Raw genomic sequence first — 15,706 nt, 5'->3', positions numbered from 1 at the left:
GGAAAAGACACAAAGCAAAGCCTGTGAGTGACCTCAGAGGGGAGTGTAAAACACCACTACACTGACCCAGTGGCTGCAGAAGTAATTAGTACTAGAAATTTGGAACTCCCTGTCAGACTGCAAACCACACTACAGCTACACACAAATGCATAGATCAATATGCTAAGCCCATCTGAATGAGCTAACAGCTTAAAAGCCATAAATACTTCTCACCATCCCCTGGATAATAACTACCCCTTCAGCTGCTTATGACTGGCTCTCTGCCTGACCCATCTGCTCCTCACAACATCCTCCCACAGTCATGCTACTGAGTCTTCTTTTTCCTCTTCAGTATATTTGGTGTCTTCTGTTCTGTGTCTTTTGCTCCCTTGCTTGCTGGTCAGGAACCTCTAGCCCCCCAAAAGAAGGAGCTGAGGGGCTCGTTGCTGCAGGGGGTGAGCTCTCTGAATGAATAATTTGAGGGGTGGGAAAGGATTTTTTCCTTCCCGTCTGTTCAAAATGGAGTTTAATCCTGAGCTCTGCATTTTCCCACTTTGGCAGGTTTAAGGCAAAACTCTGTCATTTTCACTTCTTTTACTTAAAATTTTTTATTTGATGTTCATTTAAAAAAAAATCCAGAACGCCTAGCAATGCACCATGTTTGTTTTGAATAGGTCATGTTTTTTGGTTATTCAAGTGAGCAAAACTTTTCCTGTATATTTAGGAAATCAGTTTGCTCTTAGACTTGAACAACACTTACTGGGAGCTGTGTTTATTAAAAATAAATGCACTTGGAACCAGAATGCCAACGATGTGCACTTGGACTGGCTACTGGTCCAGAAATCTGCATCCAGCATCCTATTGTCACTCTGAATTCACCTGCCATATTAATGCCAGTGCAATGGAAGGGAAATGAAGTCACACAAGCCATCCATCCAACCTCGCCACTCATCCTCCTGCTCCACAGAGATTCCCTGGCCTCTCTTTCCCCATGTAACCCTATAACACAAGTGGCCCTTCCACATATGCTAATATGAGCTGATATTTCACAAGTTCTTTGTGCCTGGATGTCTTGAAGGCTCATGCAGGGAAGGGCATTCCTAGGCATATGTGGAAATTGATGAGTCCCTATCTTCAGAGCAGCTGCTGGGCACTACTGCAATACAAATATTAAACAATCTAAGTAAATCCACGGGTCATTCCCCTTTCAGGCTGTTGCTGGCCTGTTCACCAACCTCAAATGGGTGCTGGGTGACGAAGAGGGACAGATTTCTTGTTAGCCAAAGGAACCTTAGAAATAGGCTTGGAATGAGATTGTCTCAATCCCCAGACTATGATGACTGAGTCTCTTTCCTCAGAAGATTCATGGGACTGAGTCACCATGTATAACAGATTGAATCCCCTTATCCTCCACTTCCCAGGAGTTGTTAGAACAAAAGTCTGTCTGGCTATCTATCCCGGTACTAGTATGTCCTCCATGACTGTAACATCTGAGCACTTCATAAACATTAATGAATTTATCCTCAGAGCACTTCTCTGCAACAAGGAAGTTGCATCTCCATTTCACAGCTAGGGCACTGAAGCAAAAGGCCATGTGATTTGCCTAAGATAACACAGTGAGTCTGTGGCAGAGCTAGGAAACCAAATCTCTTGAATTCTAATCTTAAACACAAGACCTTCCTCCTTCCTACAAGGGCTGATAACCCTAGAAACTCATCTCTCTTGGCTCCATGCAAAGGGACTTTCCAGTCTTACAGTGCTGTCCATGCTTCCCTTGGTAATGTACAGCTTGAGTCTGAAAGGAGGTAAATTGATACACTTAATAGATATCCTAGAGTGGGTGACATTAGCAAACAGGGACAGCTGACAAGTGAAGACCAACCTGCCCCCTTCCCCACCTTTTCTGGTCACAAGTCCAATCTGGCTTGCTGGACTATGTAGGCTCAAGAAAGCAACAGCTCCATGTCACAAAACCCTACCTGGGTGGGTAACACAAAAGAGCTGCCCACAACTGTAAGCATTTGAGTGAAATCTCCCTGCATGAAAAGGCTGATGAACAGCCTCATTAGGAAGGAGAGACAGGCTTGGGGAGGCCAGTGTGACCCCTGCTGTCTCCCCTACGCCACAGAAAAGACAGAGATTTACCTTCCCATCCAACACCACTACAAAGTCCCTGTGCTCTGGATAAACCCAGATCTGTTTTCCCTTATTCACTCCCCACTCTGGCACTTCGAGTGCAGAAGGTGAAGGCCTGCAATGATTCTAAAAATTAATACTGGCAACTCCAGGCTGGTATTAAACTCCCAAGGTTATAGCTTTTCTCTGACCTTGGATGGGTAGATTCTGCCACCACCCAAGTGCAACCCCCTCGCCTTCCCCTTTTGAGAACCCAGGAAGGAGCACTTAGGAATTCCTTCCTGTGGGGTACCCTCCCCCAGGAAGAGCTGAGAAAGAAAACAAAGGAAATCAGCTGTTGCCACCAGCTAATTAAACAACATGTGCACAAACCTCTTAGGACACAAAAAAACCCAATCCTGTTCTTAAAAAAGATAAATTTTATTAAAAACAAAAAGAAAGAAAATACATCTGGAACTTAGGCTTTTTGCTAGGTCTTAAAAAAACAATTACAAAAATTAAGCATCAAGATAGCTCTCTTGAGGTTCAGCTTAAAGGTTACAAGCAAAACAAAAGCATTTAGGGGTTAGCACAGAGGAGTCCAGAAGCCAATAAGAAATAACCCTAATCGTGTCTTTCTAGACAGTCCTGATCTACCTACATATCTGGAGTTCACGAGTAGTTCTAGGTATGATTTGATGATTTTTCATACCTAGTTTAAAGCTTTTTAGATCATAGTTTCAGCCCTGTCCCTGCTTTGTCCCCTCTCTCCAGAGAATGGCAACAGACAGACAAAGGGGAAGTTTTCCCCCAATTTTAAAAAGTTCTAGCCTTCCCATTCGCTTTTTTGGTCAGGTGCCCACTCCCTTCTTTTTACCTATGGGCTTTTTTTAACCCTTTACAGGTAAAGCCAGTAGAGAACAGCAACTAACAGGGATTTTATAGCTACTGGCTGGCTGGGTGTCCATAAAAGGGAACAACCTCCCTCCCCTTCATTTATCACAACTACAAAGTCCTTGTGCTCTGGATAAACCCAGATCTGTTTCCCCTTATTCACCTCCCCACTCCCCAGGTTGTTTACTGTAGTTGCTTCTCCCTGCTCTGGCTCTGTCCTTCCCCCCATTCAATTTCCATGAGTCTTGCCACACTCTAACCTATTCACCCTAATTTTTTGGCCTACATTTCTCTATTGCAAACCAAGAGTAAATCAATGCCACAAAAAGACATCCAGTTCAGTGGAGGGGCAGAGTCAATTCCTGTATTGGTAGCAAGGTACCAAAGGACCAAGTACAAGACAGTAGAAGTAACAGAAGGTTACTCACCCTGTGCAGTAACTGAGGTTCTTTGAGATGGTTGTCCCTGTGGGCGCTCCACTTTAGGTGAATCTCTGCCCCTGCACTTGTAATTGGAGATTTTTAGTAACAGTGCCTGGTTGGGTCACACGTGCGTCGTCTCCATCTCACATTGCCTCAGGCAGTCACGTAGCGCTGTGTGACCAACCCTTCCTGGATTCCTTCTCTACTGCAGAGTCTCTAGTGTGAAAAAACTCCAAAGTAGAGAGGAGGAAGGAGGGTAGTGAAGCCCCACAGGGACAACTACCTTGAAGAATCTCAGTTACTGCACAGGATGAGTAATCTTCTCTTCTTCTTCTTCATTAAGGGGTGTCCCTGTGAGTGCTCCACTTTAGGTGACTGTAGAGCAGTGCCCCTCTGTGGAAGGGAGGGGCTTCAGAGTTGCATGGTGGTTGATAAAACTGTAAGTCCAAGTAGAGCATCTGATGCCGAGTGTTGGTCTATGGCATAGTGTTGTGTGAATGTATGTACTGTTGCCCAGGTGGCTGCTTTGCAGATGTCCATTAAAGGCACATTATTGAAGAAGGCTACTGACATAGAGAAAGTTCTGGTGGAATGAGTGTGGGTCCCTGGTGGGGGTTGTATCTGATGATGGTAATAGCAAAAGTCAATGCAGCCAGGGATCCATTTTGACAGCCTTTGTTTGGATCTGGTGTCTCCCTTAGATCGTTCTGTGATGGAAGAAATAACTTTGGTGACTTTCTGAAAGACTTTGTCCTCTCAATGTAAAAAGCTAGTGCCCTATGGGTGTCTAGGGTATGAAGTGTTGCTTCTTGTTTGTTCCCATGAAGCTTTGGGGAAAACAATGGGAAATGAATGGGATGATTCAAATGAATGATTAAACTATTTCAAAAAGAAAAGGAGTACTTGTGGCACCTTAGAGACTAACCAATTTATTTGAGCATGAGCTTTCGTGAGCTACAGCTCACTATTTCAGGTAGAAACTTGGGGTGTGGTCATAGGGTAACTTTATTTTTTAAAAATATTGTGTATGGGGGATGTGCCATGAGGCCCCCCAGTTCTCCCACTCATCGGGCTGATCTGATAGAGACGATGTAGGCCGCCTTCATCAAGAGGTAGAGAAGTGAGCATGTTGCTAATGGTTCAAAAGGGGGCTCCATAAGGCATTGCAGCACCAGATTGAGGTCCCATGATGGAGTGGGGGCTTGTATTTCTGCATAGAGGTTATGAAGACCCTAGAGAGAACGTTTAATGGTAGGGTGGGTGAACATTGAGAACTCATGCACTTTGTGGTGGAATGTCGTGACTGCCCCAATGTGTACTTTGATGGAGCTCATTGAGAAACCTGATTTCTTGAGTTCTATTATGTAATCCAATACCACTGGTAAAGGAGAGGTACTTACCATTGTTTGCCTATACTGCCATCATGTATAGAATCTCTTCCATTTGTGAAGGTAGGTGTACCAGGTAGTAGACCTTCTGCTGTTTAAAAGAATGTTCCTTTCCTCCTAACAGTCATTTCATTGTCTTGGAACCATGGAGTAGCCATGCCTTCAGGTGGAGTCTTGCTAGGTTCAGATGGTAGACCCGGCATGCACTCAGAGACAGGACATGAGGTAGAAGTGGAGGAGTGTGTGGTGGGCACATAAGCCATCTTCGGGAGGTAAGGAAACCATGTTCGCCTGGGCTACGTAGAAGCTATCAAGATGACTCTGGAGTTGTCGGTCCTTATCTTGTGTATGACTCTGGCTAGGAGAGAGGTTGGAGGGAAAGCATACTGTTGATGTGTATCCCATTTGAGGAGAAAAGCATTGCTGAGAGATCATGGTCCCAGTACCACTCTGGAGCAGAAGTAAGGGCACTTGGCTGGTTTGTCGCAAAGAGATCTATAGTTGGGAACCCCTAGCATCTGAATATGCTCTCAAGTACCCTGGTGTTCATTTCCCACTGGGAAAATGGGAAAACCCATTTCCCACTGGGTCCTGGGAAAATTTTCTGCTCAGTGCATCTGCTGTGGTGTTTTGGCATCCTGGTAGGTAAGAGGTTGAGATGTCAATGTTGTAGCGGATGCTCCAATTCCATAGTTGCATCACTTCTGTGCACAGGGAGTGTGACTATGTCCCTCCTTGGTGGTTTATAAAAGACATACAAGTAACGTTGTCCATCAGCACTTTTATAGCCTTGTTCTTGATCAAGGGTAGGAAGTGTGAACATACACTGCAGATTCCCAATGAACTCCAGTCTCTGTATGGGTGTGAAAGTTGATTTTTGTTTGTTTATCTGTAGACTCAGCTATGTGAAAGAGCTACTGTCTTTTGGATAGGCCCATCATTGGAATATTGATTGTGAGACTCTGTTCTTCAGTTCCCATTCGTGATACTGGGAAAATTGTCTGCTCAAGGTGTCTACTGTTGTGTTCTGGCAACCGGGGAGGTAGGATACTGAAATGTGTATGTTATGGTTTATGCACCAGTTCCAAAACTTCATGGCGTTTCTGCATAGGGAGTGAGAGCGGGATCCTCCCTGTCAATTTATATAGAACATGCAGGTGATGTTGTCAGTCATCACGCACACTGTTTTGTTCTTTATCAATAGGAGGAGGTGAAGACAGGCATTGTGAACTGCGCATAGTTTGAGGAAGTTGATGTGTAACTGAGTCTGCGTAGAAGACCATCTCCCTTGAATTGTATGCTGATTCAGGTGGGTGCTCTAGCTAGTCAACAAGGCATATGTTGTAATTAGCATGGATGCTGGATCCTGGTGAAAGAGGATCCCTGTACATACATTATCTGGTTGTGTCCACCAGTGTAGGAATTCCTTGATTTTTGGTGGCATTGTGAGGCTCCTGTTCAAGCTGTGTTTGTTTGGTACATTCACGGAACATAATTAGCCCTGTAGGCAGCACATGTGCAGTTGTGCGTGTCTTAGCACAAAAGTGATGGCCACCATATGACTCTATAGCTGTAGGCAGGTATGTGCCAATATCCGTGGGCTGTTCGTGACTACTGAGATAAGGTTGGTCAGTGTCATGAATCTGTTAATCGGTAATGATGCCCTGGCCTCTATGGAATCTACGTGGGCTTTGATGAAGTCCAGTTGCTGTACCGGAAATAGGGTTGATTTTTGTTCATTTATCTGTAGCCCTAAATTCTGGAAGAGATGGATTGTCCTTTTGATTGTTTCTGATCGAGAGGGGCCTTTGAGTAAGCAGTCGTCCAGATATGGAAATACAGTAACTCCTCACTTAACGTTGTAGTTATGTTCCTGAAAAATGCTACTTTAAGTGAAATGATGTTAAGTGAAACCAATTTCCCCATAAGAATTAATGTAAATAGGGGGAGTTAGGTTCCAGGGAAAATTTTTTTGCCAGATGATAGACATTATATACATATACAGTATAAGTTTTAAATAATTTTAAACGATTTAATACTTTACTCACCAATGATGATAGTGCACCTTGGTTGAGGAAGGGGTGTAGTGGGATGGGGTGGGCGGAACGGGGCAAGCCCCCATGCTCTGACCCCACTCCCTGGCAGGAGCACTGAGCGGGGCGAGCCAAACAACCTTATAAGGGAACATTGCACGACTTTAAATGAGTATGTTCTCTAATAGATCAGCAACCTAATAACGAAACAATGTTAACTGGGACAACTTTAAGTGAGTAGTTACTGTATTATAATCCCTTGTTTGCGCAAATGTGTTGCCACTACTACAAGGGTTTTTGAGAAGACTCTCAGTGCAGCGGAAAGGCCAAATGGTAGAACTCTGTATTGGTAGTGGTCACTTCCCACTGTGAACCGGAGGAACCTTCTGTGAGCGGGATGTATGGTGATGTGGAAGTAGGTGTCTTGTAGCTTGAGGGTTGAGAACCAGTCCCCCCTTTCCAGTGCTGGTATTACTGTGGCCACTGTGACCATCTTGAATCTCTGGGCTTGTACAAACTTGTTGAACTTTCTGAGATCTAGAATGGGTCTCCATCCTCCATTTTTCTTCTGGGTTAAGAAGTAATACGAGTAGAATCCCTTCCCCATGTGTTGTGTAGGAACTAGTTTCATGGCACCTAACTGTAGAAGATGGTTTACTTCTTGTTGTAGCAGACGCTCATGAGAAGGGTCCCTGAAGAGGGACGGGGAGGGCAGTAGGGTGTGTGGGCAGGAGGTGAAAGGGATGGCATAGCCTGATCTTATGATCTCTAAAACCCATTGGTCCATAGTGATTGATGCCCAAACATGGTAAAAAAGGCGTAATCGCTGGCCAAAGACCTGGTTGGTATTCGCGCTGTCAGTTGAGGGAGGTCATTCAGACCCTCGACCAAATTTTCAAAATTGTTGCTTGACTGATGTGGATTATGACATAGAGGACTGGGTTTGAGAAGCTCCATGTCTCTGTGACCTTTGTGGCTTTAAGAGTACAGTCATTGCTGTTTGTGCGGAAACGAGGTGTCTCTGCTGCATTGATATGGCTGGTAACAGCTCTGTTTTGTCACAGGTGTATATATCCTGAATGTATGGAGAGTCACTTGGGAATCTTTCATCAAGGAGAGGATCTTGTTGGTTTTGGCAGAGAAAAGTTTTTCTCTGTAGAATGGAAGATCTCCAATTTTTACTTAAGAACATAAGAACATAACATAAGAATGGCTATACTGGGTCAGACCAAAGGACCATCTAGCCCAGTATCCTGTCTTCCGACAGTGGCCAATGTCAGGTGCTTCAGAAGGAATGAACAGGTAACCATCGAGTGATCCATCCCCTGTCACCCATTCCCAACTTCTGGCAAACAGAGGCTAGGGACACCATCCCTGCCCATCCTGGCTAACAGCCACTGATGGACCTATCCTCCATGAATTTTATCTACTTGGATGTCTTTCAGAATTCCTGAGGATTGCAGCTATGATGCCCTGCACATTACCATGCTTTGACCTTTCCCTGTGTGGATTGGGAGGCAGTAAGCCACCATGGATCCCAGTAAGGCCACTGTGGTGGAAATGGCACAGGTGGTGGCATCCATGGGTATCCGTACCATCCTTGAGTTTCAGGTCTGGAGTGGTATTCCTGGTGTTCTGGTGGACCTGGTCTGGTAGCTGTGTGGATAGACAAGGAGTGATGGAAGGAGTAGATTTCCCCTTTGTCATCATCATCCTCATCACTGGATAAAGGAAGAGCTGATCTGGGTGGTGTGGTATGTTGGCACGGTACCGCACATGCTGGAGTAAGGTTGGTGCTGAGGAGGCCAGAAGATCTTTATGGCGGAGAAACTGCTGCAGTACCAAGAACATCAGCACCGAGGAGAGTGTTGTCAGCGATACCAATGCCTTTACTGCAGTTGTCGGTGCCGCGGGTCGTGCACTATGCGCTATGGAGGCAGAAGGTGGAGGCATAGACTATAGCGCTGTTGAGATGCTTGGTGCCACATGTTTGAGCGGCTCCAGCAATACTAAGGCAGGGAAGTTAGGTTTCCCTTTTTTGCCTTTTTCTGAGCCAACCTACTTAGGATCTTTTGCTTGCGCAGTACCCATGGTACCAGATGGTCCTGTTACTTCCAAAGTGGATGTCTCTCGGTGCAGTTAGTACCGATGTGGTCTGACAGGTCGGGAAATCTCTCTTTTTGGTGGGTTCTCATGATAGTGATGTGAAAGCCTGTTTCTTTGTTGCCTTTTGGGGGGAGGTGCTCCTTGCTCTGAGAGGGTAATGAGGAACCTCTTTCCAACATTGTCGTTAGAGACTGTTGTCCAGGAGGAGTCTGTGATCCAGGATTGTATGCCAGGCAGAGAGACTTCTCCCTCATGATGCGTTTTAGCTGTAGGTCTCTTGACGTCCAGCATAGGCTTTTAAATTGTGGCAGTGAGAGCACTTTTGTGAAATGCATGTCTCACCAAGGCAGTGAACACACTCTACTCTGAATGCCAGTCCAAGACTGTGATTGACGGCCAGCAAGACAACGTTTAAACCCCAGGGAACTGACCATGCCGCTTAGAATAGGGTCTCTCCTGGGAGGGAGGGTAACTATACTATGCTAAAGGGCATACTAGTAACTAGAACTTAAACACCTAAGATAAGAATCTTTTTTTAAGAAAAGAAAAATAAATGGGGAAGAGGTAGAGTAGTTAACTATGAACTAAATAACTGGGTTATGAACTGCTAAAGTTAGAACTAGACTAAAGAGAAAAGCTCAGAGGCACTGCCAAGTGCTCCATCTCAAGCCGAGGGCAGTAGAGAAGGAACGGGTGGGGCAGGGGTTTGGTCGCACAACTCTATGTAACCGCCAGAAGTGGTGCGAGATGGGGAAAGCGCATGTGTGACCAAACCAGGTACTGCTACTAAAAATCTCCGATTACAATTACAGGGGCAGGAGCTGCGGAAGCTCCCTAAAAGGGGGGAGGCACTGGTGCCCTAACTGTGGCCCTGCTCCTCATGCCATCCCTTCCCCCGAGGCCCACCCCCACGCTGCCCCTTCTCCCGGAGCCCCCCCCCTCGTGCCGCCCATTCCCCAAGGCCCCACCCCTGTGCTGCCTCTTACCCATAGGCCCTGCTCACTTGCTGCCTCTGCTTCCCAAGACCCCGCCCCCCACTCGCTCCTCTCTGCCCCCTCCCTGTCATGACTGGTAAAAAGTGCCCTCCCACTTTTAAAAGTGATGGGGCCATGGCCCTCAGCTCCTCCTGTTCTGGCACCCCTGCACAGGTGTGCAGATTCACCTAAAGTGGAGCACTTACAGGGACACTCCTCAAAGAAGAACCAGGGGATCGTACGAGTTCTCCAAATCTTTGCACGACTGATCCTGAAGGGCATCTCCAAAAAGGTGAGATCCTGGGTAGAGTCCCCACCACCTCAATACTGAGAACTGGCAGAGTTCAGCCAACTGCAGGGCAACCCTCACCCTCTGCCTGCCCTCCACACCATTCTTATTCTGAAGGCTCAAACAAGAGGTCACTGCCTCTCCAGCTTATGAATTTTCTTCTAGGCTTCTACAGTTCAGGCTAGGTTCCAAGTCAGTTTTAAACAGGGGACCGGATTTAAGAGACCATCCCCTCCTCCCTCTCCTATTTCTCCAGCCCCATGTCTGAGCAGACCTGAAATGCTCCCCAGGCTTGGACTGGCCCCTCATTAGCATTCAACCAGGAGATAACAGGAAACAGCTTCTTCCTCTCATAAAACAAAGGCACAAGAGGCAGACCAGTCTCACGAGTTTAGAAATAAGTGTATTTTTGTTTCATTAGAAGTAAGCCCAGCCCCTCAGATCTAGCTGAGAGGTGACGGCTGAGTTTGACATTATCCTGTTAACATCATCTGAGGAGGGCTTAGAAAGATGCTGCCTTCAGAATGGAGTTTTAGATTATGTTGGGATTAATGAGAGTTCCCCATACAACTCAGATAGGTGAATAAACACAGAAACAATTGTAATCTGTTAGTTTTAGAGCTCCACGTTCATTGTGAAGCTATTGTAATGTACATGGCTAGGCCTCTGATGTCTGCTCACTAATAAGAAAAGGAGTACTTGTGGCACCTTAGAGACTAACCAATTTATTTGAGCATGAGCTTTCGTGAGCTACAGCTCACTTCATCAGATGTTTACCGTGGAATACAGACTAACACGGCTGTTCCTCTGAAACCTGCTCACTAATAGTCACTCTGCCCTCCTTCTCCATGCAACCATGTGAAATCGACTAAGAGAAAAGGTGTCACACTACCACTTCACTCCCTTCCAGTCCCTCTGCACTGGTATCAGGGGCTCAGTCTCTGCACTGCTCTGGGCCAATAATCCCACAACTACCTGTACCAGGATCAACAGTGACTCCGGCTCTCCATCTGCCATCTTTTCATGACTGTGGGAGTCAGCTGCTGCCCTATGGCCCTGAGATTGTAGGAAGGGGACTGAAGGGAGGGAGGCGGCCCTGGATAGCTTTGGGATGCTTCAGAGGACAATGGTTTTAGGAGGATATTTCTTGGAACAGATGTGAAACCAAATACTCGCCATCACAGCAGCCCTCCATCTTCTCAAAAAGGGAAATGTAACAGTGGGATTCACCTCCCTTCACCACATCAAGTCCTGCTTCTTTCCAAATTCCTATGACACAAGGCAGATTGTGTTTCCTGCTAATCCCCTTTTGGCAGCGCTGTAGGAAGGGGGCACCATCGAAAGGGCAGAAAGAGGTACTCACAGAATGTCATAACCATTGGTGGCACAGGCTGTGCGCAAGGTGGAGGGTTCTGCTGGGGCAGCTTTGGTCCATGTGGAAGATGCTGGGGTTCTGACCACTGCTCCCTTTAAACAGTCCAGTAAGTTTATCAGATAGCTAGCCTGTTCTGAAAGGATTTATGGGGACGTGTTTGCATTACTATATTCCTGTGCTAGGGTTAGTGGTCAGGTGTCATCAGAAGCAGTTCGCTGGTGCCATGAGGTATTTCACGCCCTGAACAGCCAGGCCAGTCTGAGGCAGAGGTCACTCAAGGTGCCCATTTGAAGTTACTATTCAAAGTCAAGACCACATGCGCAGTCAGTCACAGAAACAAGAGAGAGCCAGAAGGGTGGCAATGAAGAGTGGAATTAACGGGATTAGTGGTATGGAGGACAGGAATCAGCAACAGAGTGTGGAAACCTGAGTGAGTCCTGTTCCCAGCTGCTACTGCTGAAGGATTTGGACAGATTCAGCTGGTCTCACTACACTGACTGTAACTGTAGCCAAGGTTCCCCTGGGGGCTGTGTTATCAACATAAAAATAAATACATTGGTGCTCAACAACCCATCGCCTTCTCAGGCTGCAGAGAAGCCTGAGAGAAGCTGAGGGATCCTGGACAAGGGCAGCAGCTGGGAATCTCACCTTACTGCAGCAAATGCCCGAGTGACTGATACACGCTGTGCACACTAGCCTCCCCATTTATGCTACATTTCCTGTCCTTGTCCTCTATGGTCCCAGGGAACTGGGACCTGCTACCTAGTGATACAAGAATCTCCCACCTCCAGGACAGTTTCTGTATCTATACCTGGGCAAACAATGTGAAATAATTTTTAATTAATCTGCATCTGTTGTGTTCACACCCTTTTTGTATTTGTCTGAAAGTTTTTCACTAGCACAAATGCTAGTGTAAAGTGAATTTTAAGCCTGCACATTTGAATACCCGAGGAAAGCAATTTTTAAACTCTTTTTCCCTGAATATGCACTCAAGAAACTGAATGATAAGGTGACACTTATCCAATCAGGAAGCAGATACAGCACCATGTGTGACTTATGTGGCCAACCCCTACTAAGCAACTCAACTTCAATTTGATATTTCGTGTAGTAAGCCATAAATGAAATTAATGGGAAATGCCATCAAATCTGGATAATAATAAAAAACCTGAAAAAAATCACCATCTGTCTGTTGATTTTCTGCAAAGTGAAAAATTCTGGGGCTGAGCTAGACTGATCACTGACTCTGAAGAATCAAACAGCAATAGTCCTAAAAGGTGCCTTCTCTCACAACTAGCTGGCAAGAAGACTCCATCCTCTCTTCTAAAACACCTAGCCATGGTGGTTTACACATTCATCACCTTCAGGCTAGACAGCTGTACTTCTCTCTTCCTCAACCTAAAGAAGAAATTTATGAAGAAACTACTGATAATGTACCGGGTAGCAGTCTGTCTCCTAAATGGATTAGGTCCAAGACAGCATATCATGCCAATACCCCTCAACCGGCATTAGCTCCCCGTGCGCTTAGGGATCCAATTCAAAGCCCTCAGTGATATGGGTGCATTTTATCTCAAAGACTGACTCTCCTTCAGGAGGGCCCCTGCACCGCCCCATGCAGCTGAATACTCTGGCACTCAGATATTCACAGCTGGGGCCAGATGAATTTCTATAGTATAGGGGTAGGCAACATATGGCATGCGTGCCAAAGGCGGCACACGACCTAATTTTCAGTGGCACTCACACTGCCCGGGTCCTGGCCACTGGTCCCAGGAGCTTCGCTGCTGGCCTGGGGTACTGGCTGCTGGCCCCCTGCCTGCCGGGGTTCCGTCCAGGGCCAGTGCAAGGATGTTTGGCACCCCTAGGTGAAACTTCCACCTTGTGCCTGCCCCCCAGCCCTGCGGCAGCTCCCCGCACCCCCCCCCTCCGCCCTGAGGTGCCCCCCCCCATGGCAGCTCCCCGCCGCCCCTTCCTTCCTTCCTTCCCTCCCTCGGCCCGGGGAGCCATGTGGCAACTCCCCGCCGCCCCCTCTCTCCCTCCCTCCCCTCGGCCAGGGAGCCATGTGGCAACTCCCCACCACCCCCTCCCTTGGCCCGGGGAGCCATGTGGCAACTTCCCTTGGTGGCCCCCCCCTCGGCCCAGGGAGCCGCGTGCAGCAACTCCCCGCCGTGCGGCAGCTCCCCTTGGCCCGGGGAGCCGTGCGGCAACTCCCTGCCCCAGCTCACCTCTGCTCCGCCTCCTCCCAGAGCACGTCGCCGCTTCTCCCGCTTCCCAGGCTTGCGGCACCAATCAGCTGTTTGGCGTGCAAGCCTGGGAGGGAGAGAAGCAGAGCGGGACAGTGTGCTCAGGGGAGGAGGCGGAGCAGAGGTGATCTGGGGAGGGAGCGCAACTGTGCACAGCCCCCCTTTACTTGCTGCAGCCGGCCCTCTCCGTGCCCCCATGCCCCAGCTCACCTCAGCTCCACTGCCTCCCCAGAGCGTGCTTTTGGCCGCCCCAACCTCTTACTGCACCGGCCCTGGTTCTGTCCGCTGGCCCTGCTCAGCCCACTACCGACCCCAGGTCCCGGCCACCGGTCCAGGGGGCTCTGCTGCTGGCCTGGGGTTCTGGCTGCTGGCCCAGGGCTCTGCAGCTGCCTCCAGATGTGGCCCACTGGCCCCTGGGGCAGTGAGGGGTGAAGACAGGGGCAAGAGCGAACACAGCTCATCGCCCCCACCTTAAAAATTGTTCCAGCACCACTGTTCTGGGATATTTTTAAGTTGTGATTTGCTGCTTATCACGCCACGTGGAACAGCGCCCTGTGTTTGACGCTGAGATTAGAATGTACATGCAAGAACTGGAATCAGAATTTTCTGACAGATTTCAAGATTTCCAGCCATTTGGCCCAGTGCTTTCTTTTCTAATTAAACCTGAAAAGTTCAACGAAGCAACTTGGATTTGTCTGTATTTCAGTGGATGGGTGTTGAAGATTTCAAAATGCAGCTCATTCAGTTAAAAAGCTCAGAATTGTGGGCATCAAAGTTTGGAGATCTGCGGCATGCACTTGAAGCTACTGAGAGAGATCATGGGGCCTCTATTCTCACCTGCTGGACGTCCCTGCCAGTGAAATTTAACTGTTTGAAGAAAATTGCGTTTGCAGTGCTTTCAGCATTTGGATCCACATACCTGTGTGAACAGGTATTTTCACACATGAAATTTGTCCTCTGTCCCTCTAGGAGCTGGTTAACAACTGATCACTCAGAAGCCTGTGTGCAGCCTAAAATATCCAAATACATGCCAGACATTGGAAAACTCAGCAAGGAAAAGCAAGGGCAAGGATCACACTAAACTGATAAGATCTGCATTTTAATTTAATTTTAAATGTAGCTTCTTAAACATTTTAAAACTTCCATTTTCAGAATGGAAAAGCACGTTCCTCAGTGCTACCTGCCTCCTTGCCTGTGTTCAGATGCTAAAAATTCCCAGGGAAAAAAGAAAGAGACACCTTTTACACCATGAATGAACAGGCCCTCAGAGGTGACTGGCTCAGATTGAGTAACAAACTGACTAGCCCATAGCTTTGTGGCTTCATCATCTGGACACAGCCAGCTTGAACTCTGTGCCTGCCCCAAAGGCCATTCCTGGAATTGAATAGCTTCACCATAAACTTCAGCACAGGCCATTCACTCAGCAAGCAACAGCCAGGCAGCCTCAGGAGGATGTTATTGCTCTTCTTAATCCCCTGTCTGATTACTTCGCTAGCACACATTGTGTTAAATTCCATTAGGGAGAAAATAGCAGTGGAATAGTTCTCTCTAGGGACCCTCAGTCTAAGGCAGGGTGAATCTAAACTTGGTTCATATAGAGGGACTAGAGTTTTCTCCGGTGGAACTGGTAATATAGTAATGGTTGCCCATATGGTCTGATTTTCAGAGTTGCGGGGCACCCACTACTTTCATTAAAGTCAATGCGGTAGGCGGGGGCCTTGTGGATGTACAACACCTGAGAAAATCAGAAGAACTAGAGGTTAAGATTCCTAATCTGCATTGGTTGCTTGGTTCAGAACCTTGGGTAGTGTCACAGCAGAAGTGACACTCACCTTGTGCTCCGATCTACTATCACGAGTTCAAGTCAGGCTCACAGCATCCATAAAAAACAGTT

At 47.3% G+C, this 15,706-nt stretch overlaps 1 protein-coding gene across 11 annotated transcripts in view; it reads right to left on the bottom strand.

The window, feature by feature from the left end:
• TTLL5 (tubulin tyrosine ligase like 5) overlaps positions 1–15,706 on the bottom strand; it is a 210,249-nt gene that overhangs the window by 2,985 nt on the left and 191,558 nt on the right. For 6 of the 11 annotated variants that reach the window (XM_073349234.1, XM_073349240.1, XM_073349241.1 and 3 more), the window contains one exon: positions 10–1,774. The exons of 4 other annotated variants lie outside the window; for them this stretch is intronic. In XM_073349234.1, the coding sequence (XP_073205335.1) occupies positions 1,731–1,774 (44 nt within the window). In that variant the 3' untranslated portion in view covers positions 10–1,730. Of the gene's footprint in view, positions 1–8; positions 1,775–15,706 lie in introns of those variants that run through there. One more of the 11 variants, XM_073349243.1, reaches the window with a different exon arrangement.

This window comes from Lepidochelys kempii, chromosome 6 (assembly GCF_965140265.1).
Source record: "Lepidochelys kempii isolate rLepKem1 chromosome 6, rLepKem1.hap2, whole genome shotgun sequence".
Taxonomy (NCBI): domain Eukaryota; kingdom Metazoa; phylum Chordata; order Testudines; family Cheloniidae; genus Lepidochelys; species Lepidochelys kempii.
Note: the sequence above shows the minus strand (reverse complement) of the source record. Positions and strands in the feature narration are given on the sequence as shown.